Here is a 15,510-nt window from a genome sequence, read left to right as displayed (position 1 = left end):
TGCTTCTGCTTCTTACAATTTTTTCAAAGTGATTTTTTGATTGAGATTTACTTGTTGCTCTGCATTTCTGCCTGCCTCTTTGTTTAGGAGCGCTGTCAGGGAGTGACAGACACATGCTACCATGGTAACCACAGTGAGCTTCTCTTTGCATTTCTTATACAAAAGTGAGTCCCAGATTACTAACATCCATGTTTTCTTTTTGGAAAATAGTTTCGTTTGTGTGTTTTAGTTTTTTGACTTCTTGTTTTTGTCTCACACACCAAACACACCAGTACACAAGGGAATTAATTTGGATGCCTGTTTCTGAATAAACTACAACAACAAACTGGGACATAAAAGAACCAGCAGGTTTTATTGTTCTACCACTGAAATGCAGCATACTGCAACTACAAAGAGAACCTGGATGTAACAAACCCTAAAAACATCCTTCTAATTATAATGGAAAAATAAAATTAACTATAGGTTTTTTGAGATGCCCTCATGAGGTCCAGCAGAATTGTCCTGTATGGTGTCTGTCTGTTTACAGTGATACGGCCTCCCAGTTATGACAAAACTGGTGGTGTTGGGATGTTTTGCTGATAAGTTTTGTTCAAATGAGAACTCCCTGACGATCTGGGGTGAGAACAAACTCTGCCGCTTGGATCTGTCTCATCCCAGGGATGTTCTGCTTTACATTTCTGTTTTAATAAGTTGATAAAAACTAACAAGCTTGGTCTTATTGGGTCTCTTATCTTTTTTTTACCATGGCAATATAAACACTTTCCTTAATGGTACTCAAAGAAACACCAGAAACACCATGTGAAAAACATGCCTTCTGTCAGTCTGTTTTTGTATATGTATATGTATATGTATATGTATATGTATATGTATATGTATATGTATATGTATATGTATATACGTAAGCTGGTCCTGAACGACATCTTCTCCGTCAGAGACATTGTCCAGCTGCAGCGTCACACTCGTGGTTTCTTGGCTTTAGCTTTGGGAAGCACTTTAACTGTGGTGGACACTGATTTGGCTCCTTGCAGGTTCTCAGCGGTGCAGGTGTACGTCCCCTGGTCCACGTCTCTCACCTCGTCCACCAGGAGGACGGACTGAGACTGCTGTCGGGCCCCTCCTCCGCTGACCCGGCTGATGCTCTCCCGAGTGTACAGAGGTCTCCCAATCTGCAACCAGAGCAGGACCTCCACTCAGAAGCAATGATGATGATGGGAGGGGAAGTTACCCATTTGTACCATAGTAAAGCATTAGTAATTTATCAGTACTCTAAGTGCATAGGGTCAGTGCTTGGTGACTAATAATGAACTAAGTAAAATGACGAGGTAAGCTAAGGGGATTAAAGGTGCAGCAAAGAATCACCACTCAGCTTTTCAGTTAATAACTATTGTACATTTAATGCTTTAAAACCGTACGGTGCAAAAGTATTACACCATGCCTCATTCATTTTCTTTCAAGGAGCCGGATGTTCTGAAGGACTTTCAAAGATTTTTTTTGTAACTCATTTCCTGTCCAGTCCGTGTTTCTGACCATGACATTTTGTGCAGTTTGAGGCTAATAAAAATTAAGAAAGTGGCCAAGTGGAGGCCAAACAAAAGGGGATTGGGCCTAAAAATGGATCTACAGCAGATGAACAGTATCTGAAAGTTTAATCATTCAGTTGATCATCTACTTTATGATGAGTTTTCAGCTAACAGCTCTTTGATGAAAAAGTGACCAAATGTCAAATTTAATGAAAAATGACCAAGCTGCTTTAAAGGATTACAAGAAAGGCTGGCGTCTTGGAAGAAAGATATAAAGAAATCTGGTTTGTTTGTTTTAACTTGTGCACAGTGTACTGTATAGACGAAGCTGGGGTTGGTTTTACAGTTTTAAACTGTGGCTGACCTCCTGTCCGGGGTATTCCCAGCTGAACTCTACATTCACGTCCTGTTCTCCCATCACAGTGCAGGTGACGTGCAGGTTCTCCCCCACAGACACCGAGCTCAATGAAGCCTGGATCACCGGAGCCGGAGGAGCCATGGGATCTGATTGCATATGGAAACTATTGGTTTGTCACCAGTCTCTCAACCCAGTTTGTTCAAATATGCAGCCATTAATTTGTAAAATTTCAATAAAAGTAAAATAATAATAATAATAATAATAATAATAATAATAATAATAATAATAATAATAATAATAATAAAGTTAATTCCCTCAAAGTGCTTGGAGTAACAGTATAAAAATGCGGACACAATAATTGTTGCAAGTGAGGCAAAAGTAGTTTTATAAAGTAGTTTTAAATGGCAGCAGCACTTTTTAGTCTTGACCTCATTTGGACTAGCCATTAGCTCATCAGTTTAGTCCAAATTAAACTTTATTTCTTCAAACTGAGGTCGTTCAAGGAGCCACCTGCTACAAGTAAGGTGTGAATTGTTCTCAACTGCTTTCAAAACATCTAAAATACCCCTTTTGTGTGGGTCCTTGTCTCTTTAAACCTCATGTGATCGGGCTCAGAGTGAAATGATCAACTTATCAGCAGTACTCACAGTTAACATAGATGATTATGTACTTGATGGAGCTCTGCCTCAGGTTGCCCAGACTGGCGACACAGTGCAAGACTCCGGCGTGAAAAGGCCTGGGTCGATGGATGGTGAAACCCTTCTTGACGTCGAAGGAGATCTCTGTCCCGTCCACCGCCAGCTCTGCGGGCGGGAACTCACGGTGCAGGGTGACCTTTGCTTTCGGCGACGTCACCTGGCAGGGGAGGACCGTCGGCCAGTTGCTTCTCAGCTCAATCATCTCATAGTAGTTAGACGAGGGAACAAATAACTCCTGCGGGTCTGGTTGGCGCATTGAAGGACAAGGCAGATTGCTGATAAGATTGTTAAAAAGGTTCATGTTGAGTTGGTGGTAAAAGATAGCCTTCGGTTCTAAGAACGACATGAGTAAGTATCAATAAAATTTATTATTCATGCCTGGAAAGAAGATGAAGACTTTGGCTGCTTTGTTGTACTCCTTCCTGCAGTCTTGGTCCTCGCAGAACATTGGGTAACAGATGTACTCTCCAGTGTCCGCACCGGTCGTGTTGACTAAGGTCAGGACGTTGTATCGCTCGTGTTGGACAGTCCTGCAGCGCAAAAAAACCCATAAAAACAGCCAAGGTACATACAAACTGGAGCTAATTTTACAATTCTGTTATCATAAAGCATAATGAAGATTTATGGACTGAATGGTGTACCTGAGTCTTCCATCATCGTCTTCCTCCAGATAAAGGGGGACGCTCCACTGTACAGGTCTGCCTCTACATCTCAGCTCCAAAGTGTCTCCTGTCTGCACACTCAGGGTCTCTCCCACTTTCTTAAACTTACCTTTCTTTAGCACCTTTGAGTGTTACATACATAACAGTTAAAAAACAAAGCCAACTCAAAACAGATGAATATTAGGGGTGTAGTGGTACACCCGAGTCACGGTTTGGTACGCGACTCTGGATGAAGGTCGCCATTCTGTACAGCAGACTATAACTCTGCTGAGAGACAGAAAAACAAAGCACCTTCACCTGTGGGAAGAGTCTAAAGTAGCAGGTCACGTAAATCAAGGTAGTATTTGTCAGCTGGTACCTTCACTAGAAAGTGTTCATGACAAACCCGAGAAAGGTGTCTCTTTCTTGGGTCAAGAAGAGATTATAATAAATGAATAAATGCATAAAACTAAGGAGTGTTTGCTTTAGTTGATCTTACCATAACTTACCCGTACCTGTACCCATGCAGGCTTCACCTCCTGGGTTCCTATATGTCAGCAACCATAACTGTTGGCTATACACAGCAATAAATAAAGTTACAGAAATATTCCTAAAAAGGTATACTGGTTTGTGTCTCTCCAGCTGTATCTTGAAAAGTACAAGGATGGTAGAATGAACAATAGTACACGTTTTTGACTTTTGTTTTTACATTAAAGGTACATTTTTTGCACCCTAAGGTACAAAAACATCCTTCAGGGTAACCCATATAAATGCAGCTCTCATTTTATACGAAGTATTTAAATCATATCGGTCTCTGCTTATCTTCTGTCTGTCTGTTAGCAAAATGCAGTTAAATAAAATGTGCGCCCTCATTTTGATGGGATCATCTGTGGCTAATGGATTTGTGGTGTAGTTCTTGTTTGTACCAAACCGTCACAGTACAAATACATGTACCATTACACCCCTAATAAGTAAAAATAATCACTGTGTCCTACCTGTGTTAAGGAGGTCTGTGCTTGAGCTGAAGGTGTAGGTTTGATTTTTGGTTTTGCCCTTGCAGGTTTTGACTCCTTATTTGTTGATCTACCAACATTTGGTTTAGCTCCTAAAGCGCTCTTCTGTTCTTGAGCATCTTTTGGACAATAGGAAACATTGTTCAACTGTAGTTTGCAGATAGAGTTAAGAGAACCTGGCTATAGCAAAAGTGTTATTTAATTATTCCTTTCCAGCCTTTGAAGTAGGCTGGAACAAATGTCTCTGTTTCGGTGTGCTTTAGAAGTACACAGCAAAGAATCAGAGTGACTTACCTAATGCAGAGATTAGGGCACAAACCAGGAGAGAGCCCAGCACCAGCCTCCGCTTCGACCCAGATAAGTTCAGAGGAGGCATGGTGGATTATCAAAGTGGCGTGCGGCTTCTTAGTTCATGCAGTCCAACACAGTGAGTTCACCGTGCAAACCGACAGGAAAATAGGAGAGCAGAGCTCGCAAACTGAGCAGCCAGTCGTTTACCAGGACCGCACAAATTCCTCCAGCTGAGTTTGAAGCAGCAAGCAGCACCCCAAATTCCTGCTGAGCGTCCGGACCAATGAGGGCCCCAGATCCTGTTTGCTTTGCTGCTGAACTGGAAGAGTGCAAACGCTGGCCAGACGTGGGCTGAGGCCATTCCATCAAAAACATTTAGGGACAAATAAACTTCTTAACCTGCATGTGTTATCTTCGTCCTCAAGTTGTCTTGAAACATCCACATTCAGCCTGATTTGATTTTAAAGATAAGGTCCCACTTAAACAACCGATCTGTTCATTTATCAGCGCTGGAACAGACTTTTAACTTTGTTGTTGTGTGATCTGAATCACTGTCATATTATTCTACAATGAATTAAAACATTAAAGTTATATCTGTGAAGAAGCAGAGTGAATCTGATTTAAAAAATGAAGAGAAAGTCTTTCAGCCTAAACTATTGTTTTTAATAATCATTAACTTCATGTAGCGATACTAATCACACAGTCTGATAACACTCAGGTTGTTTCTGGTTTGAGATCAATTATTGAATGGAATAAAATAATGAGTATCTTAAAGTCCAGCTTGTTCACTTTTAACCAATGATCAACTAGTTATAATGTCATGTGATTAGTTAAACCACAGGTTGTTCTGTTTTGTTCTGTTCTGTTCTGTTCCCAAGAATTTTATGTAAATAATGGTGTTTTGCAAGTTAACAGCAGGGTTTCTAAAATAACATTTGCACAAACCGCTGTGAAATTTTTGAAACTGCAGGTCGTTTTAATTTCACAGCAAACCATTTTGGTCTTGGTCAAGGTCATTTAAAGAGCTATTGGAAACAGGATATGTATTGATTACTCATAACCTTCCCATCAACCACCCTCTTTAAGGTAAATTAAGTATCACTTTAAGAGCAGGAATCCTTCAGTTCACACCCACATATTGTAAAAAATAATATCAGCAACGAACGGTGTGTTTTTTCGCAGAAGTTTGAGCTCTAGGATAAAGATTTCCAGCAGGAGTGGCTTTAAATCTGAAAGCAGAAACCTTTTTTTATAACGTGAGAACAGAATTTTAGAAAGTAAAAAGTTGTTCAATATCTGAGTGTGAAAGCAGGAGTGTCACTCCAAAATCAAAAAGTAAACTTTTGATTTATGATCATGTTTTTTGTTTATTTTACATTACCTTCACAAACTGTTTGTTTTTTCACAAATGAATAAGTGTTTGGTTTGTATTTTAAGAGACTCATTTCTCAAGTTTCACCAGAAGAAAGAAAGATCCAAGAGACACTGAAGTCATTACACTTTCTTTTTAAATGACTTAACACTTACAGATTATTATTTGTTTGTATCTGATTAAACACTTAGATATAAAGCTGTCTTGGAGACTTAATCCTGTTGTAAAATAGACACTTTCAAAGATATATACTGCTTTGTAGAATATCTTTTTCTGGCCTGAGACCAGGTTGGTTGTAAAACTCTTAGAAATCTACCAATTCATTTCTTCGAAACAAGGCATACATTTCTAATAACATTCCCAACACGCTGGTGTGAACGGTTTAAATCCTTCCATATGACCGACTGTAAGCCGTGTTTGTGAACGTGACGCACAAAAAGCTGCCTTGAAAGGTCCTTTTGTTCTCGGCCAGCTCTGGTTCGTGGGACGTCTCTTGTTCATTAAAGTCAAAACGGCAGAAAGAAACAAACTGCAGCGTTTATAGTTTTATCTTCAGTCAACAAACCCTGCAACAAAACCAGTCCAGACTGCAATAAGCTGTAAAACTTGACTGATTCTTCTTTAATTTAGGATTACACTTAGAGCAGCACAATTAGCAAATGTGTAAAGTTTCCATATTTACACTCAAAACACAAAATAATCATCCAGACAACTTTAAACACATTAACAAAAAAACATTCTGCATTTTTACATTGTACAATTGCCTCAGTCTAATAATTTAAATTAGTACTAATAATTAAATGAACTCGGGTAACTTGTAATTAATGTTATAATCACATGCACTGAAATATATTTACACATTTTACAGCTGTCGTTATTTCAGGAGCAGATTAAAAGTCTGTTTGAGATGGTGTTAACATAGATAAAGGCAACATACAAACCAGAATAGGTTAAATAATTTAGTGTAGTTTAAATATGTGCAAAATTACTTTAAGAACCAATCCCTGTTTTATAAAATGTTGCATGAACAAAAAAAAAGAAATGTGCTAGGTTGTTCTCAGATTGTGGCAGAGAATGTGCTGATTCGCAACAAACTACAAAGATGTCATAAAGTTGCAGTTTGGACAAAAACAAACCAAAAAAAATGATGTTACCAAGTAAAGTTGCTGTTCTGCACGCTTGAGATTTACCCATTCAGAACAGTTACTCTCTGTAACATCTGAGTTTATCTGTCTTCACTCCCACTGAGCTCACAACTTCTCCTCTTTTATGATGTCCTTCTCTGTTACGCCGCTGACTGTTTCAATGGGTGTCTGGTTGGACCTGAGGCGCTTCCTCTGGACACTGTTCCAGATTCCGTAGCAGAAATAGATAACTAACCCTGCGGGGAGAGATGGAGGATAATACATAAACAGAACACGATAATCTTACAATCTTTATGTGCAAAATCCCAAAAACAGACCAATCCGAAATAAAGCTCAGCTCGTCTGCCATTGTGAATGAGAAAAGCAGAAAATATTAGCACTCTTGTTAATGTCTTAGTTATTATTTAACGCTAATTTTGACCACAACTGGAAACGAAGATATTCAAGAGTCACTGAAGCAAAGCTACACGGTGGAGAGAAATATTTGCTGAAACTTTAGTGCTCCATGAAGATTTCCCCATGACTGCAGTGACTCAAAGTTCAACTGGGCTTTTGTTCACCGGGGAGCATTTATGTGCCACGCCGCGAGGTCTTTTGCACCAAGTGTCTGCGTTTTTAGAGCGTCTGTTTTAAAGCAGAAACCAGACCTCAAAAACGTTCAAATATTAATTCAGAGACACCACAAAAACTACAAATAGACAAAAAAAATGCAAAGACCATCAAGGCAAAAACCTCTCCGGGCCGTCGGAGTCAGAGCGCCGGTATATTTCAAGAAATAGCTCTCACCACCACGTAGCTGTGCTCCAGTGGATTCTGAATATCTTCACTATCAGTTAAAGTCTTATAAGCCTTAAAAAACAATGGTCTTACCAATTAACATCCAGATAGCATATCGTAGCCAAGTTTGTGATCCTAACTGCACCATCAGGTAGATGTTGATGAGTGTGCTCACTAAAGGTAGAGCAGGCAGTAATGGTACCTGTAAGAGGAGAATATTGGGCCGATTATCATCATTAATATCCTCGTATATATCCTGATCAGTTACTACTTGAATAGTTAGAACAGTTAAAGTACTCCCACCATAAAAGAAGCCTTTGTAGGATTTTGCGGGTGCCTCCAGATAAAAAACAGGATGATCAGGAGAAAGACGACGAAGATGCAGACGAGCACGATGCTCCACGCCTCCATACGAGACAGAGGACCTATGGCCAGAGTCAGGGTGAGACACAGCGCAATCACACACACAACTGTAGAGGAACAGAGGAAGCACAAAAAAAGATCTGATTAAAACTGACTGGAAAACTTCAACCAAAGAGCCCTTAATGTTTCACTAATCTCTTCTTTGTTTACCAGAGATTACAGTCAAGATTGTGACAGTTCGTGCGGTGGAAGAAGTGGGAGACGAAGGAGGCTTCAAGAAACCAAACTTGGAGTTTGATTCTCTGATCTTCAGGTCAGAGTCTTCGGAATCAGCCTGGTACCTTATGTATACAAAAAAAGTAAGATGTTGTGTCTACACAATTAGGACTGGGGCTTCAAAAAATGTCAAGCAAACAAACGTACCTCAGTATAAGGATGCATATGGCCACAAGTGTGTACGCAAACAGAGTGCCGACGGACATCAGATCCACCAAGGCTTCCAGATCAAACAGGAGCGCCATGATTGCTGAAGATTTAAAAGTAAGACGAAAAAGACTTAGTCACTTAAATTCCAATAACTTCAATGTGGTACCCTGAAAATAGCTAAAATTTTTGTACCTGCCACAGTTCCGGCTGTTATGGTAGATATAGCAGGGCTGCCCTTAGCAGTGACTTTGGTCAAAGGCTGGAACAGCAGTCCATCTCTTGCCATGGCGAACAGAACTCGAGGCATCGGGAACATGGCACCCAGAAGACTGGAGAGACAAGCTTCAACTAAGCTTCAACTTGTTTGTGCTTTACGAACAGATCAGCAGAAAAACAGAACATTTCCTGTTTAAAGAGAAATGTGACACTAGCCCATTTCGGAAAATACCTTTCGCCGTCTTGGTGTGGTTTATGAAAAGACCAAGGCTGCATGAGGAAGTTAAAGACAACCTACACTGTTTTGCCTCTGAGCCTCCAAGTGAGGCAGTGGCAGAGAAGTAATGGTCAGTGCATAAAGGGCTAAGACAGTATTGCAGCTCGAGAGTGTGATATAGTAATGACGGACAATCTGTACGACCAGCTGGAATTTCTCCAAATAGAAGATGTCTGACAAACGTTTCACTTTGTGATGCTTGTTGGTCATAATAGACAAACCAACACAAGAAAAATCATACTAGTTTAAACACATGTAGAGAAAAGTCAATTTATACAACTCTTTAGAATTGCCTTGATGCCAACTTGCAATTCCTTTGACTTGTTTCTTGGTATACTTTTTTAAATGTGAGAGTAAACATTTAAAGACAAAGTCTACATGGATGCTAGCAGTTCTGAAAACTTTTTGCTTGGGCTTCGATGCTAACAAAGACACAAACTCGGCTGGGCTCAGTCACAGACCTGGTGGAAAGGGCACAGAGTGATCCCACAGCCACAACGTATTTGGCAGGACCCCAGCCGACGTAGTCAAAGGCCACGGGCAGGGGGCTCTTTTCATTGAGCATGTAGTAGGGCATCATCAGAGTGAGGGCAGCAGACACCGCAAAGTAGGCCAAGAAACAGATCAGGAGGGAAGCCACAATGCCCACGGGGACAGACTTCTGGGGGTTCTTCACCTCCTCACCTTAAGAAAATAAACAAATAAAATAATAATCTTTAACAGGTTGGTACTTATGACAGTGAAGGCTACTTCAGCACACTTAGAAGCTTTGAACACTGAAGTTTAACAGGGGGTTGACTATACCTGCCTAAAAATATATAAAATGTCTGCTTCATGTCAACAAACAAACACAAAGTGGGTAAGAGCATGCTTGATTTATCAGACAGTAGTTAGAGATACAAGATTAGCTCAATTCTCACAGATCATATTATGAAAACATAGTATCTAACTAATAAGAATTGGACACTTACAGTTACTGCCGTTTACATTGTTTGACTCATTTCGTACATAAAGTAGAAAATGCTTTAAAAAACACCATTGCTTATTCACTATAGTTCATCCATCACATTATCTACTTCTTATATTTGCTGTGAATATGGAGTAATCTGTCTTTTCTATCTAAACTTCCACAGAAGGATTTATTGCACACTTGCTATCATTTATGAAGGTTTCCTTTGGTTTTAGGTCACTTCATAGTACAGAGATCACTGTGAAGTAGGTCATTAATAGTAGGAGGTCATTAACGAGACTAATGACCTACTACTGATTTCTGATAGATGCCCAGTTTAAGTTCTTTTAGTCTTGAGATCTGCCTTTTTCATATTGTCAATTACATGGCTGCGTTGGAGTGTACCTCAGGGCTCAGTCCGTGGTTCTCTTCCATTCCAGCAATCTTTTTAATCTCACAACTTGTCTTACTGACATTAAACTTCAGATGGACAAGAATTTTCTGAAATTCAGAGGTCATTCTGATTGGTGATCTAAATGCTTCAGCTAGATTCATTACCAAAACTAAAAGACACAAAAACATTTCCATGTGCTTGTCTTCCTACACTGGCCGTTAGATTTCGTGTTGAATTTTAAATTTTCTCACTTTTAAAGCCTAAAATGTTCATGACTATAAAATCACTGACTAATTGACATGTTATCTAGCCTTTTGACCAGTAAGGTCCATAGACTGGTTAGGGTTAACATCCACACAACTGAACTCTCCCCGGCCCTACTTATAAAGCCCTTTGCAACTTTATCGGTAAAAGTGCAATAATGTTTTATTATAATCCCTATTTATAGCGTTAATCTGTTATAAAGTCACTGGGATATTATATAGGCCTACAAAAGTTGCATGTTTATTGCACTTTATTACAACAGCTTTGTTATTTTACTCCCTAGGTTTACTCAAGTTTAGTACTTGTCACAACAGGAGACGTATCAGTAGTGGTAATTGTAGTTGTAATACTTTTATATGTTAAATTGAATTTAGATTACTAAATGTCCTGGTGATAAGGACAAATGAGGCTTCTCCTTATTTTATACCTGTTGTTGCAATGCAGTCAAAGCCAACAAATGCGTAGAAGCATGTCGCAGCTCCAGCCAGGGTGCCGCTGAAGCCATGTGGGAAAAATCCACCCGTTCCATAAATGCTTGTTACATTGACCGTAGAGCTCAGGTTCCTGCGTGATGGGGGAAAGCATTATCGCGTATTTACTAAAAAACTGAGATAAACGTGAAACAGATAAGACGCGATAGTGGACACACCCGGACAAGGACAGGATGAAAGTGCTCTTTGACATTACTTGAATTCTGCCGTGGCGTTTATCAGAGCCTCTTCGCTGATCTCCCAGTTGGCGATGTTTCCTTTTATGAAACCAGAGATGGTCACAAACAGCAGGACCAAGATGTTGATCGCTGTGAAGATCTTGTTGATGGTCGTCGACTCTTTCACTCCAAATGCCAACACGCCTTCGTGGAAAAGATGGCATGTTATTGACATGCTTAAATTGTCTTAGATGGCAATAAAATTTCAATGAAACGAGTGAGAAAGCCTGGCCCTTTTTGGAGCGCTGCAGCTCAGACATACTTCACAGTAGAAACACCATCCAAAGTTTAAACAGGTCACAGAAAGCTGAACTTTACATGGCTGAACTAGTGTTTTGATATCTTTAACAGTTTTTATGCTATTAGAGTTTAAGTTTCATGATTTTTGGAGATTTTACCACCAATGTTCAACGTAGAGTGTGATGATGTCACATTCTTAAGGTGTCTAAACTTCCCAAGCTTTTTGCAAACAAATGCTTCCTATTTCCACACTTTTAACCTTTCTTATACAGTTTAATCATTGAAACGTGGGCATTTTGTGTCCTTTTACCCAGCGTGTCTTTCAGTGCTGTAGGTGTTATGGTTTCCTCTCAAATCCCACCAGGCTGTAAATTCTGCACAGCCGAGCTTCAATAGACTCCCATTGTCTCTGAGGTCTCTTTTCTTTCAAACTGGAAGTGAGGGGTCTTTTTAAACTTCTGACATATTTTATATGAACTACTGTAGACACGGAAAACCTTTCATACGTGACCATCAGAACCTTCTGCTGCTAAGAGCCTAAGAATTTGTTTGGTGCATTTTATAGTTTTTGCACAGCAGCATTTTTTCTAAGACTTACTTTGTAGTCATCATTAAGTTAGCACCATCAGCGCGTACCTGAGAGTAGCATGATGAGAACAGCTGCAAAGACATCTGGGTAAGGGGCCAGGCCGGGGAGGCCCATGGACACGTTTTCTTCAAAGTATTTCGATATGACGCCCCCAATAAGGTCATCGAATGTCCCACTCCACGCCAGGGCCACACTGGATGTTCCTGAACAGAAAGAAGGCAATAAACTAATAAGTGTGCGTCACCATTTAACTGCAGCCATAAACAGAACGCATTTCATGGGAACATTTCCTGCCTGTTGTGTTATTAAATATTTGTTATCTTTAAGAAAGGCCCTGCTTTGTCAGACGCACAAAAAAAAAAGTCCTTGTAGATAGTTGATCATTTATGGGTTTCAGCGTTTACTGCTTCTAAAATGAAAAAGAAAAAAAAAAAAACGACAGTGTTGATGAAAATCTGAAATTTAAATTCCAGGTAATGAAACAAAGACATTTTGCTTTTTGAAATAGGAATGCATATTTCCAGAGTTTCAAACAAAAATCTTCTGCATCTGTTAGCGCTCAGAGTAATACGTCTGGGATGACTTTCAGCTACTAACACACAAAACTTTAGCTCAGTGGCTGTAAAGTTGACTAATTTAGAGCCATTTCTGTGTTTGCAGAGGTCAGTTAGCTTTGGCCACTGTTTTCAATCAGGTCGACTCCAAAAGTTAATCAGTTGCAGATCTACCTGCAATGATTGCTTTCTAAGAGTTTCATTAAAAATCATTCAGTGATTCGTGAAATAGTTGGATAACAGACAAAGAATCACAGAGAGATGCAGGTAATTACGTCACTGCCCAGCTTTCATGGTGGCAGGCAACTATGAATTCAACCAAATATTAGTTATTACAGTTTTTTTTTCTAAACTGACTGGGCCTATCTTATTTATATTAACAGAAATTTTGAATTGTGAACAAATCAAGTGTATCATGCTTGCCTATGACATAGGAGAGCATCAGATTCCAGCCGGTGATAAAAGCCAGCAGCTCTCCGACAGTCACATAGCTGTAAAGGTAAGCCGAGCCCGTTTTGGGAACCCGGGATCCAAACTCCGCGTAGCACAGTCCGGCGAATATGGATGCCAAGGCTGCGATGAAGAAAGAAACAATGATGCTGGGTCCCGCGGTGTCTCGGGCCACCTCTCCCGAGAGGACATAGACTCCGGCCCCCAAGGTGCTGCCCACTCCGAGGGCCACCAGGTCCAGAGTGGTAAGGCATCGGTTAAAGGTGGACTGCTCCCCGTCGGGCTCGATGGGCTTCCTCCGAGACAGGCTCACCAGGAAGGACTTGACCACACCGCTCTGCATGCTTCTGAGGGTTCGGATCAGGAGGAAACGAAGGGAATGCGACAGGTTGATGTCGAGACAGAGAGCATAAATGGAAGAGACAGAGAGGGGGAGAGGAGGACGGGCAGATCAGAGGACATGTCAGTGAATAATTGTCAGGTCAGGCCTAAAGACGAGCGTTTTAACTTTTGAGAAAAAAAAAAAAATTATTTTCAAAGTCTAAGGCCAGTCTTTGTCTTCAAAAATTGACCAAAACAACAAGCATCTTAGAACACTCTGAATAAAAAAAAGCCCATGAAAAGATCAGTCATGTTACAGATTTGTAGTTTTCATAGTGAAAAATCATAAGGCTCCACTAATTTTTCACAAAATGAAACAAACACACACAAAAAAAATCCTTTACTCACCTTTGTTGTTGGTTTATGCCTCACAGGTCAGCTTATGAGACACAACAGGCTCTGTCGTTCCCCTAAAACACAGATTTTTTTTGATACATACCCTTCTTTATCTACCTGTGATATGATAGTGCTGATGCCTGGAGTTTCAGAGGACAGAAAAGCAACGCCCCGCTCGACGACTGCACTTTACTCAGACATGAGTCTCATGCGCTGTTAGAAATGTCGCCAGATGCAGTAAATTATTCTGCCATCTGCAACGTGTGCTCACCTCACCAAGGCAGTATCATGTCAGAGATGCTGTAAATCCCTCCATTCGGACCAGGTCGGGGCTACTTCTGATCAAACGCTGCCAAAAAGACAAAGAAATCAGCAAAATAGACACACAGAGGAGCCTTCTTCGTTTGCTTTCTGAAGTAAAGAAAAAATGTTGGTAACAGATAAGATTAGCCTGCTGTAAATCAGTACACCTGTTCTGTTCATTTCTACAGAAATCCCAAGTATTTTTGTTCTTAAATGTATATTTGAGGTTACTGGCTGACTTTTTTCTGACTCTCAGAGGGATCTGTGGATTAGATTTTTTTTTTTTTTACAGTTAAGGCTTCCCAGATAATCCAAGACTTCAAGGTTCACCTCCATACCTAGTTGTTCCACGGAAGAGAACAAGACATTTCTACAAGAGGCAACAGTAGAACTGAACTACCTTCTTAATATTCCTGATTAGACATAAGACATAGTCTGATCCCAAAGTGTGTCAGGGAGTTTCGTTGTGCTTCTTGCCTTTTTTCAGGAGCCGTGTTTCCATCTGAAGGTGTGAGCCTGTGCCAGACTTTCAGCCCTGAAAGTCTGAGAAACGGAGGAAGACAAAGCAGCTTTCATGGCTGCACGCTCTCTCTCTCTTCCCGAGAGGTAGCTTTTACCTTCTCATCTCCCCATGGTGGGGTTTCAGCTCACCTATAATCCCTCCTGGCATCTTGCTTCACCAGGCAGGAGGCGGGCAGGAAGGAAGTCCGTGGGGACGGTCAAAGTGCCTTTTTGACCAAATCTGTGCTCAGGCTGGATCTGTCCAGCTCGAGAAACCATTTCCAGGGGGAGTGTGTGTGTGTGTGTGTGTGGGGGGGGGGGTAATTTTTAACTAAATAACAGCATCTGCACACGTGGTTTTAATTTTTATGATCAGAGGGCGGATCATGATCTTGTTGACCCTCGGATAATGATCTTTAAATGTGACATTTATGGCTTTCTCCTGTACATTAGTCACAAACGATGCAACATTTGCCAGAAACTGCTGAAGCTCAAACAAAGCTGATGCAGAGGTCATTTAACACTGACTTGATGATGATCATTTTCAGCAGCAGAGACACACGAGCTCTTTACCTTTTCTCTTTAGTCCAGCGAAGGAGCAGCCGGCGACTGTGACGGCGCAGGGAGACTCTGAGATCCGGGCTGTTGACTCGGGCGAGGGAAACATTGCTGCAGTATATACAAGACTGGCCCGTGTGACCCTCCCACTCAGGGGAATTACTTACAAAGTAGCCTTTCTCAGT

General features: G+C 40.7%; 2 protein-coding genes across 8 annotated transcripts; both read right to left on the bottom strand.

Annotated features, from left to right (window-relative positions):
* Positions 1-871: 871 nt before the first annotated feature.
* On the bottom strand, positions 872-4,775 carry LOC108242048 (platelet-derived growth factor receptor-like protein). Its single transcript, XM_017426627.2, has 7 exons — positions 4,525-4,775; positions 4,213-4,349; positions 3,218-3,360; positions 2,955-3,106; positions 2,526-2,819; positions 1,885-2,024; positions 872-1,166 (listed from the first exon to the last, which is right to left on the bottom strand). The coding sequence occupies exons 1-7, from the start codon at positions 4,604-4,606 to the stop codon at positions 954-956; spliced, it is 1,161 nt and encodes a 386-aa protein (XP_017282116.1). The 5' UTR covers positions 4,607-4,775; the 3' UTR covers positions 872-953.
* Positions 4,776-6,491: 1,716 nt separating this feature from the next.
* LOC108242077 (cationic amino acid transporter 2) lies at positions 6,492-15,428 on the bottom strand. 7 transcript variants are annotated; one of them, XM_017426674.3, is made up of 14 exons: positions 14,918-15,427; positions 14,235-14,809; positions 13,976-14,037; positions 13,220-13,593; positions 12,290-12,445; positions 11,392-11,557; positions 11,132-11,268; positions 9,559-9,781; positions 8,797-8,933; positions 8,602-8,704; positions 8,389-8,519; positions 8,119-8,285; positions 7,909-8,017; positions 6,492-7,274 (listed from the first exon to the last, which is right to left on the bottom strand). In XM_017426674.3, the coding sequence occupies exons 4-14, from the start codon at positions 13,587-13,589 to the stop codon at positions 7,144-7,146; spliced, it is 1,830 nt and encodes a 609-aa protein (XP_017282163.1). In that variant the 5' UTR covers positions 13,590-13,593; positions 13,976-14,037; positions 14,235-14,809; positions 14,918-15,427; the 3' UTR covers positions 6,492-7,143. The 7 variants fall into 7 exon arrangements, with proteins under 7 accessions (XP_017282163.1, XP_037833358.1, XP_037833361.1 ...); XM_037977430.1 differs by having other exon boundaries at positions 14,235-14,312; positions 15,341-15,427; XM_037977433.1 differs by having other exon boundaries at positions 8,119-8,240; positions 14,235-15,428.
* Between the last annotated feature and the right edge of the window lie 82 nt (positions 15,429-15,510).

The sequence above is a fragment of the Kryptolebias marmoratus genome, linkage group LG9 (assembly GCF_001649575.2).
Source record: "Kryptolebias marmoratus isolate JLee-2015 linkage group LG9, ASM164957v2, whole genome shotgun sequence".
Classification (NCBI taxonomy): domain Eukaryota; kingdom Metazoa; phylum Chordata; class Actinopteri; order Cyprinodontiformes; family Rivulidae; genus Kryptolebias; species Kryptolebias marmoratus.
The sequence above is the reverse complement of the archived record's forward strand: the minus strand, read 5'-3'. Positions and strand labels throughout refer to the sequence as shown.

Coding starts and splice junctions, on each gene's coding strand:
- LOC108242077 (XM_025008164.2), bottom strand. CDS start 13,589: ATGCAGAGCGGTGTGGTCAAGTCCTTCCTGGTGAGCCTGTCTCGGAGG. Junction 8,286..8,388: donor AATCTTGACTGTAATCTCTG/GTAAACAAAGAA, acceptor GTTCCTCTACAG/TTGTGTGTGTGATTGCGCTG. Junction 8,018..8,118: donor CTACAAAGGCTTCTTTTATG/GTGGGAGTACTT, acceptor CTCCTCTTACAG/GTACCATTACTGCCTGCTCT.
- LOC108242048 (XM_017426627.2), bottom strand. CDS start 4,606: ATGCCTCCTCTGAACTTATCTGGGTCGAAGCGGAGGCTGGTGCTGGGC. Junction 4,350..4,524: donor TGCCCTAATCTCTGCATTAG/GTAAGTCACTCT, acceptor ATTGTCCAAAAG/ATGCTCAAGAACAGAAGAGC. Junction 3,107..3,217: donor GACGATGATGGAAGACTCAG/GTACACCATTCA, acceptor TTTGCGCTGCAG/GACTGTCCAACACGAGCGAT.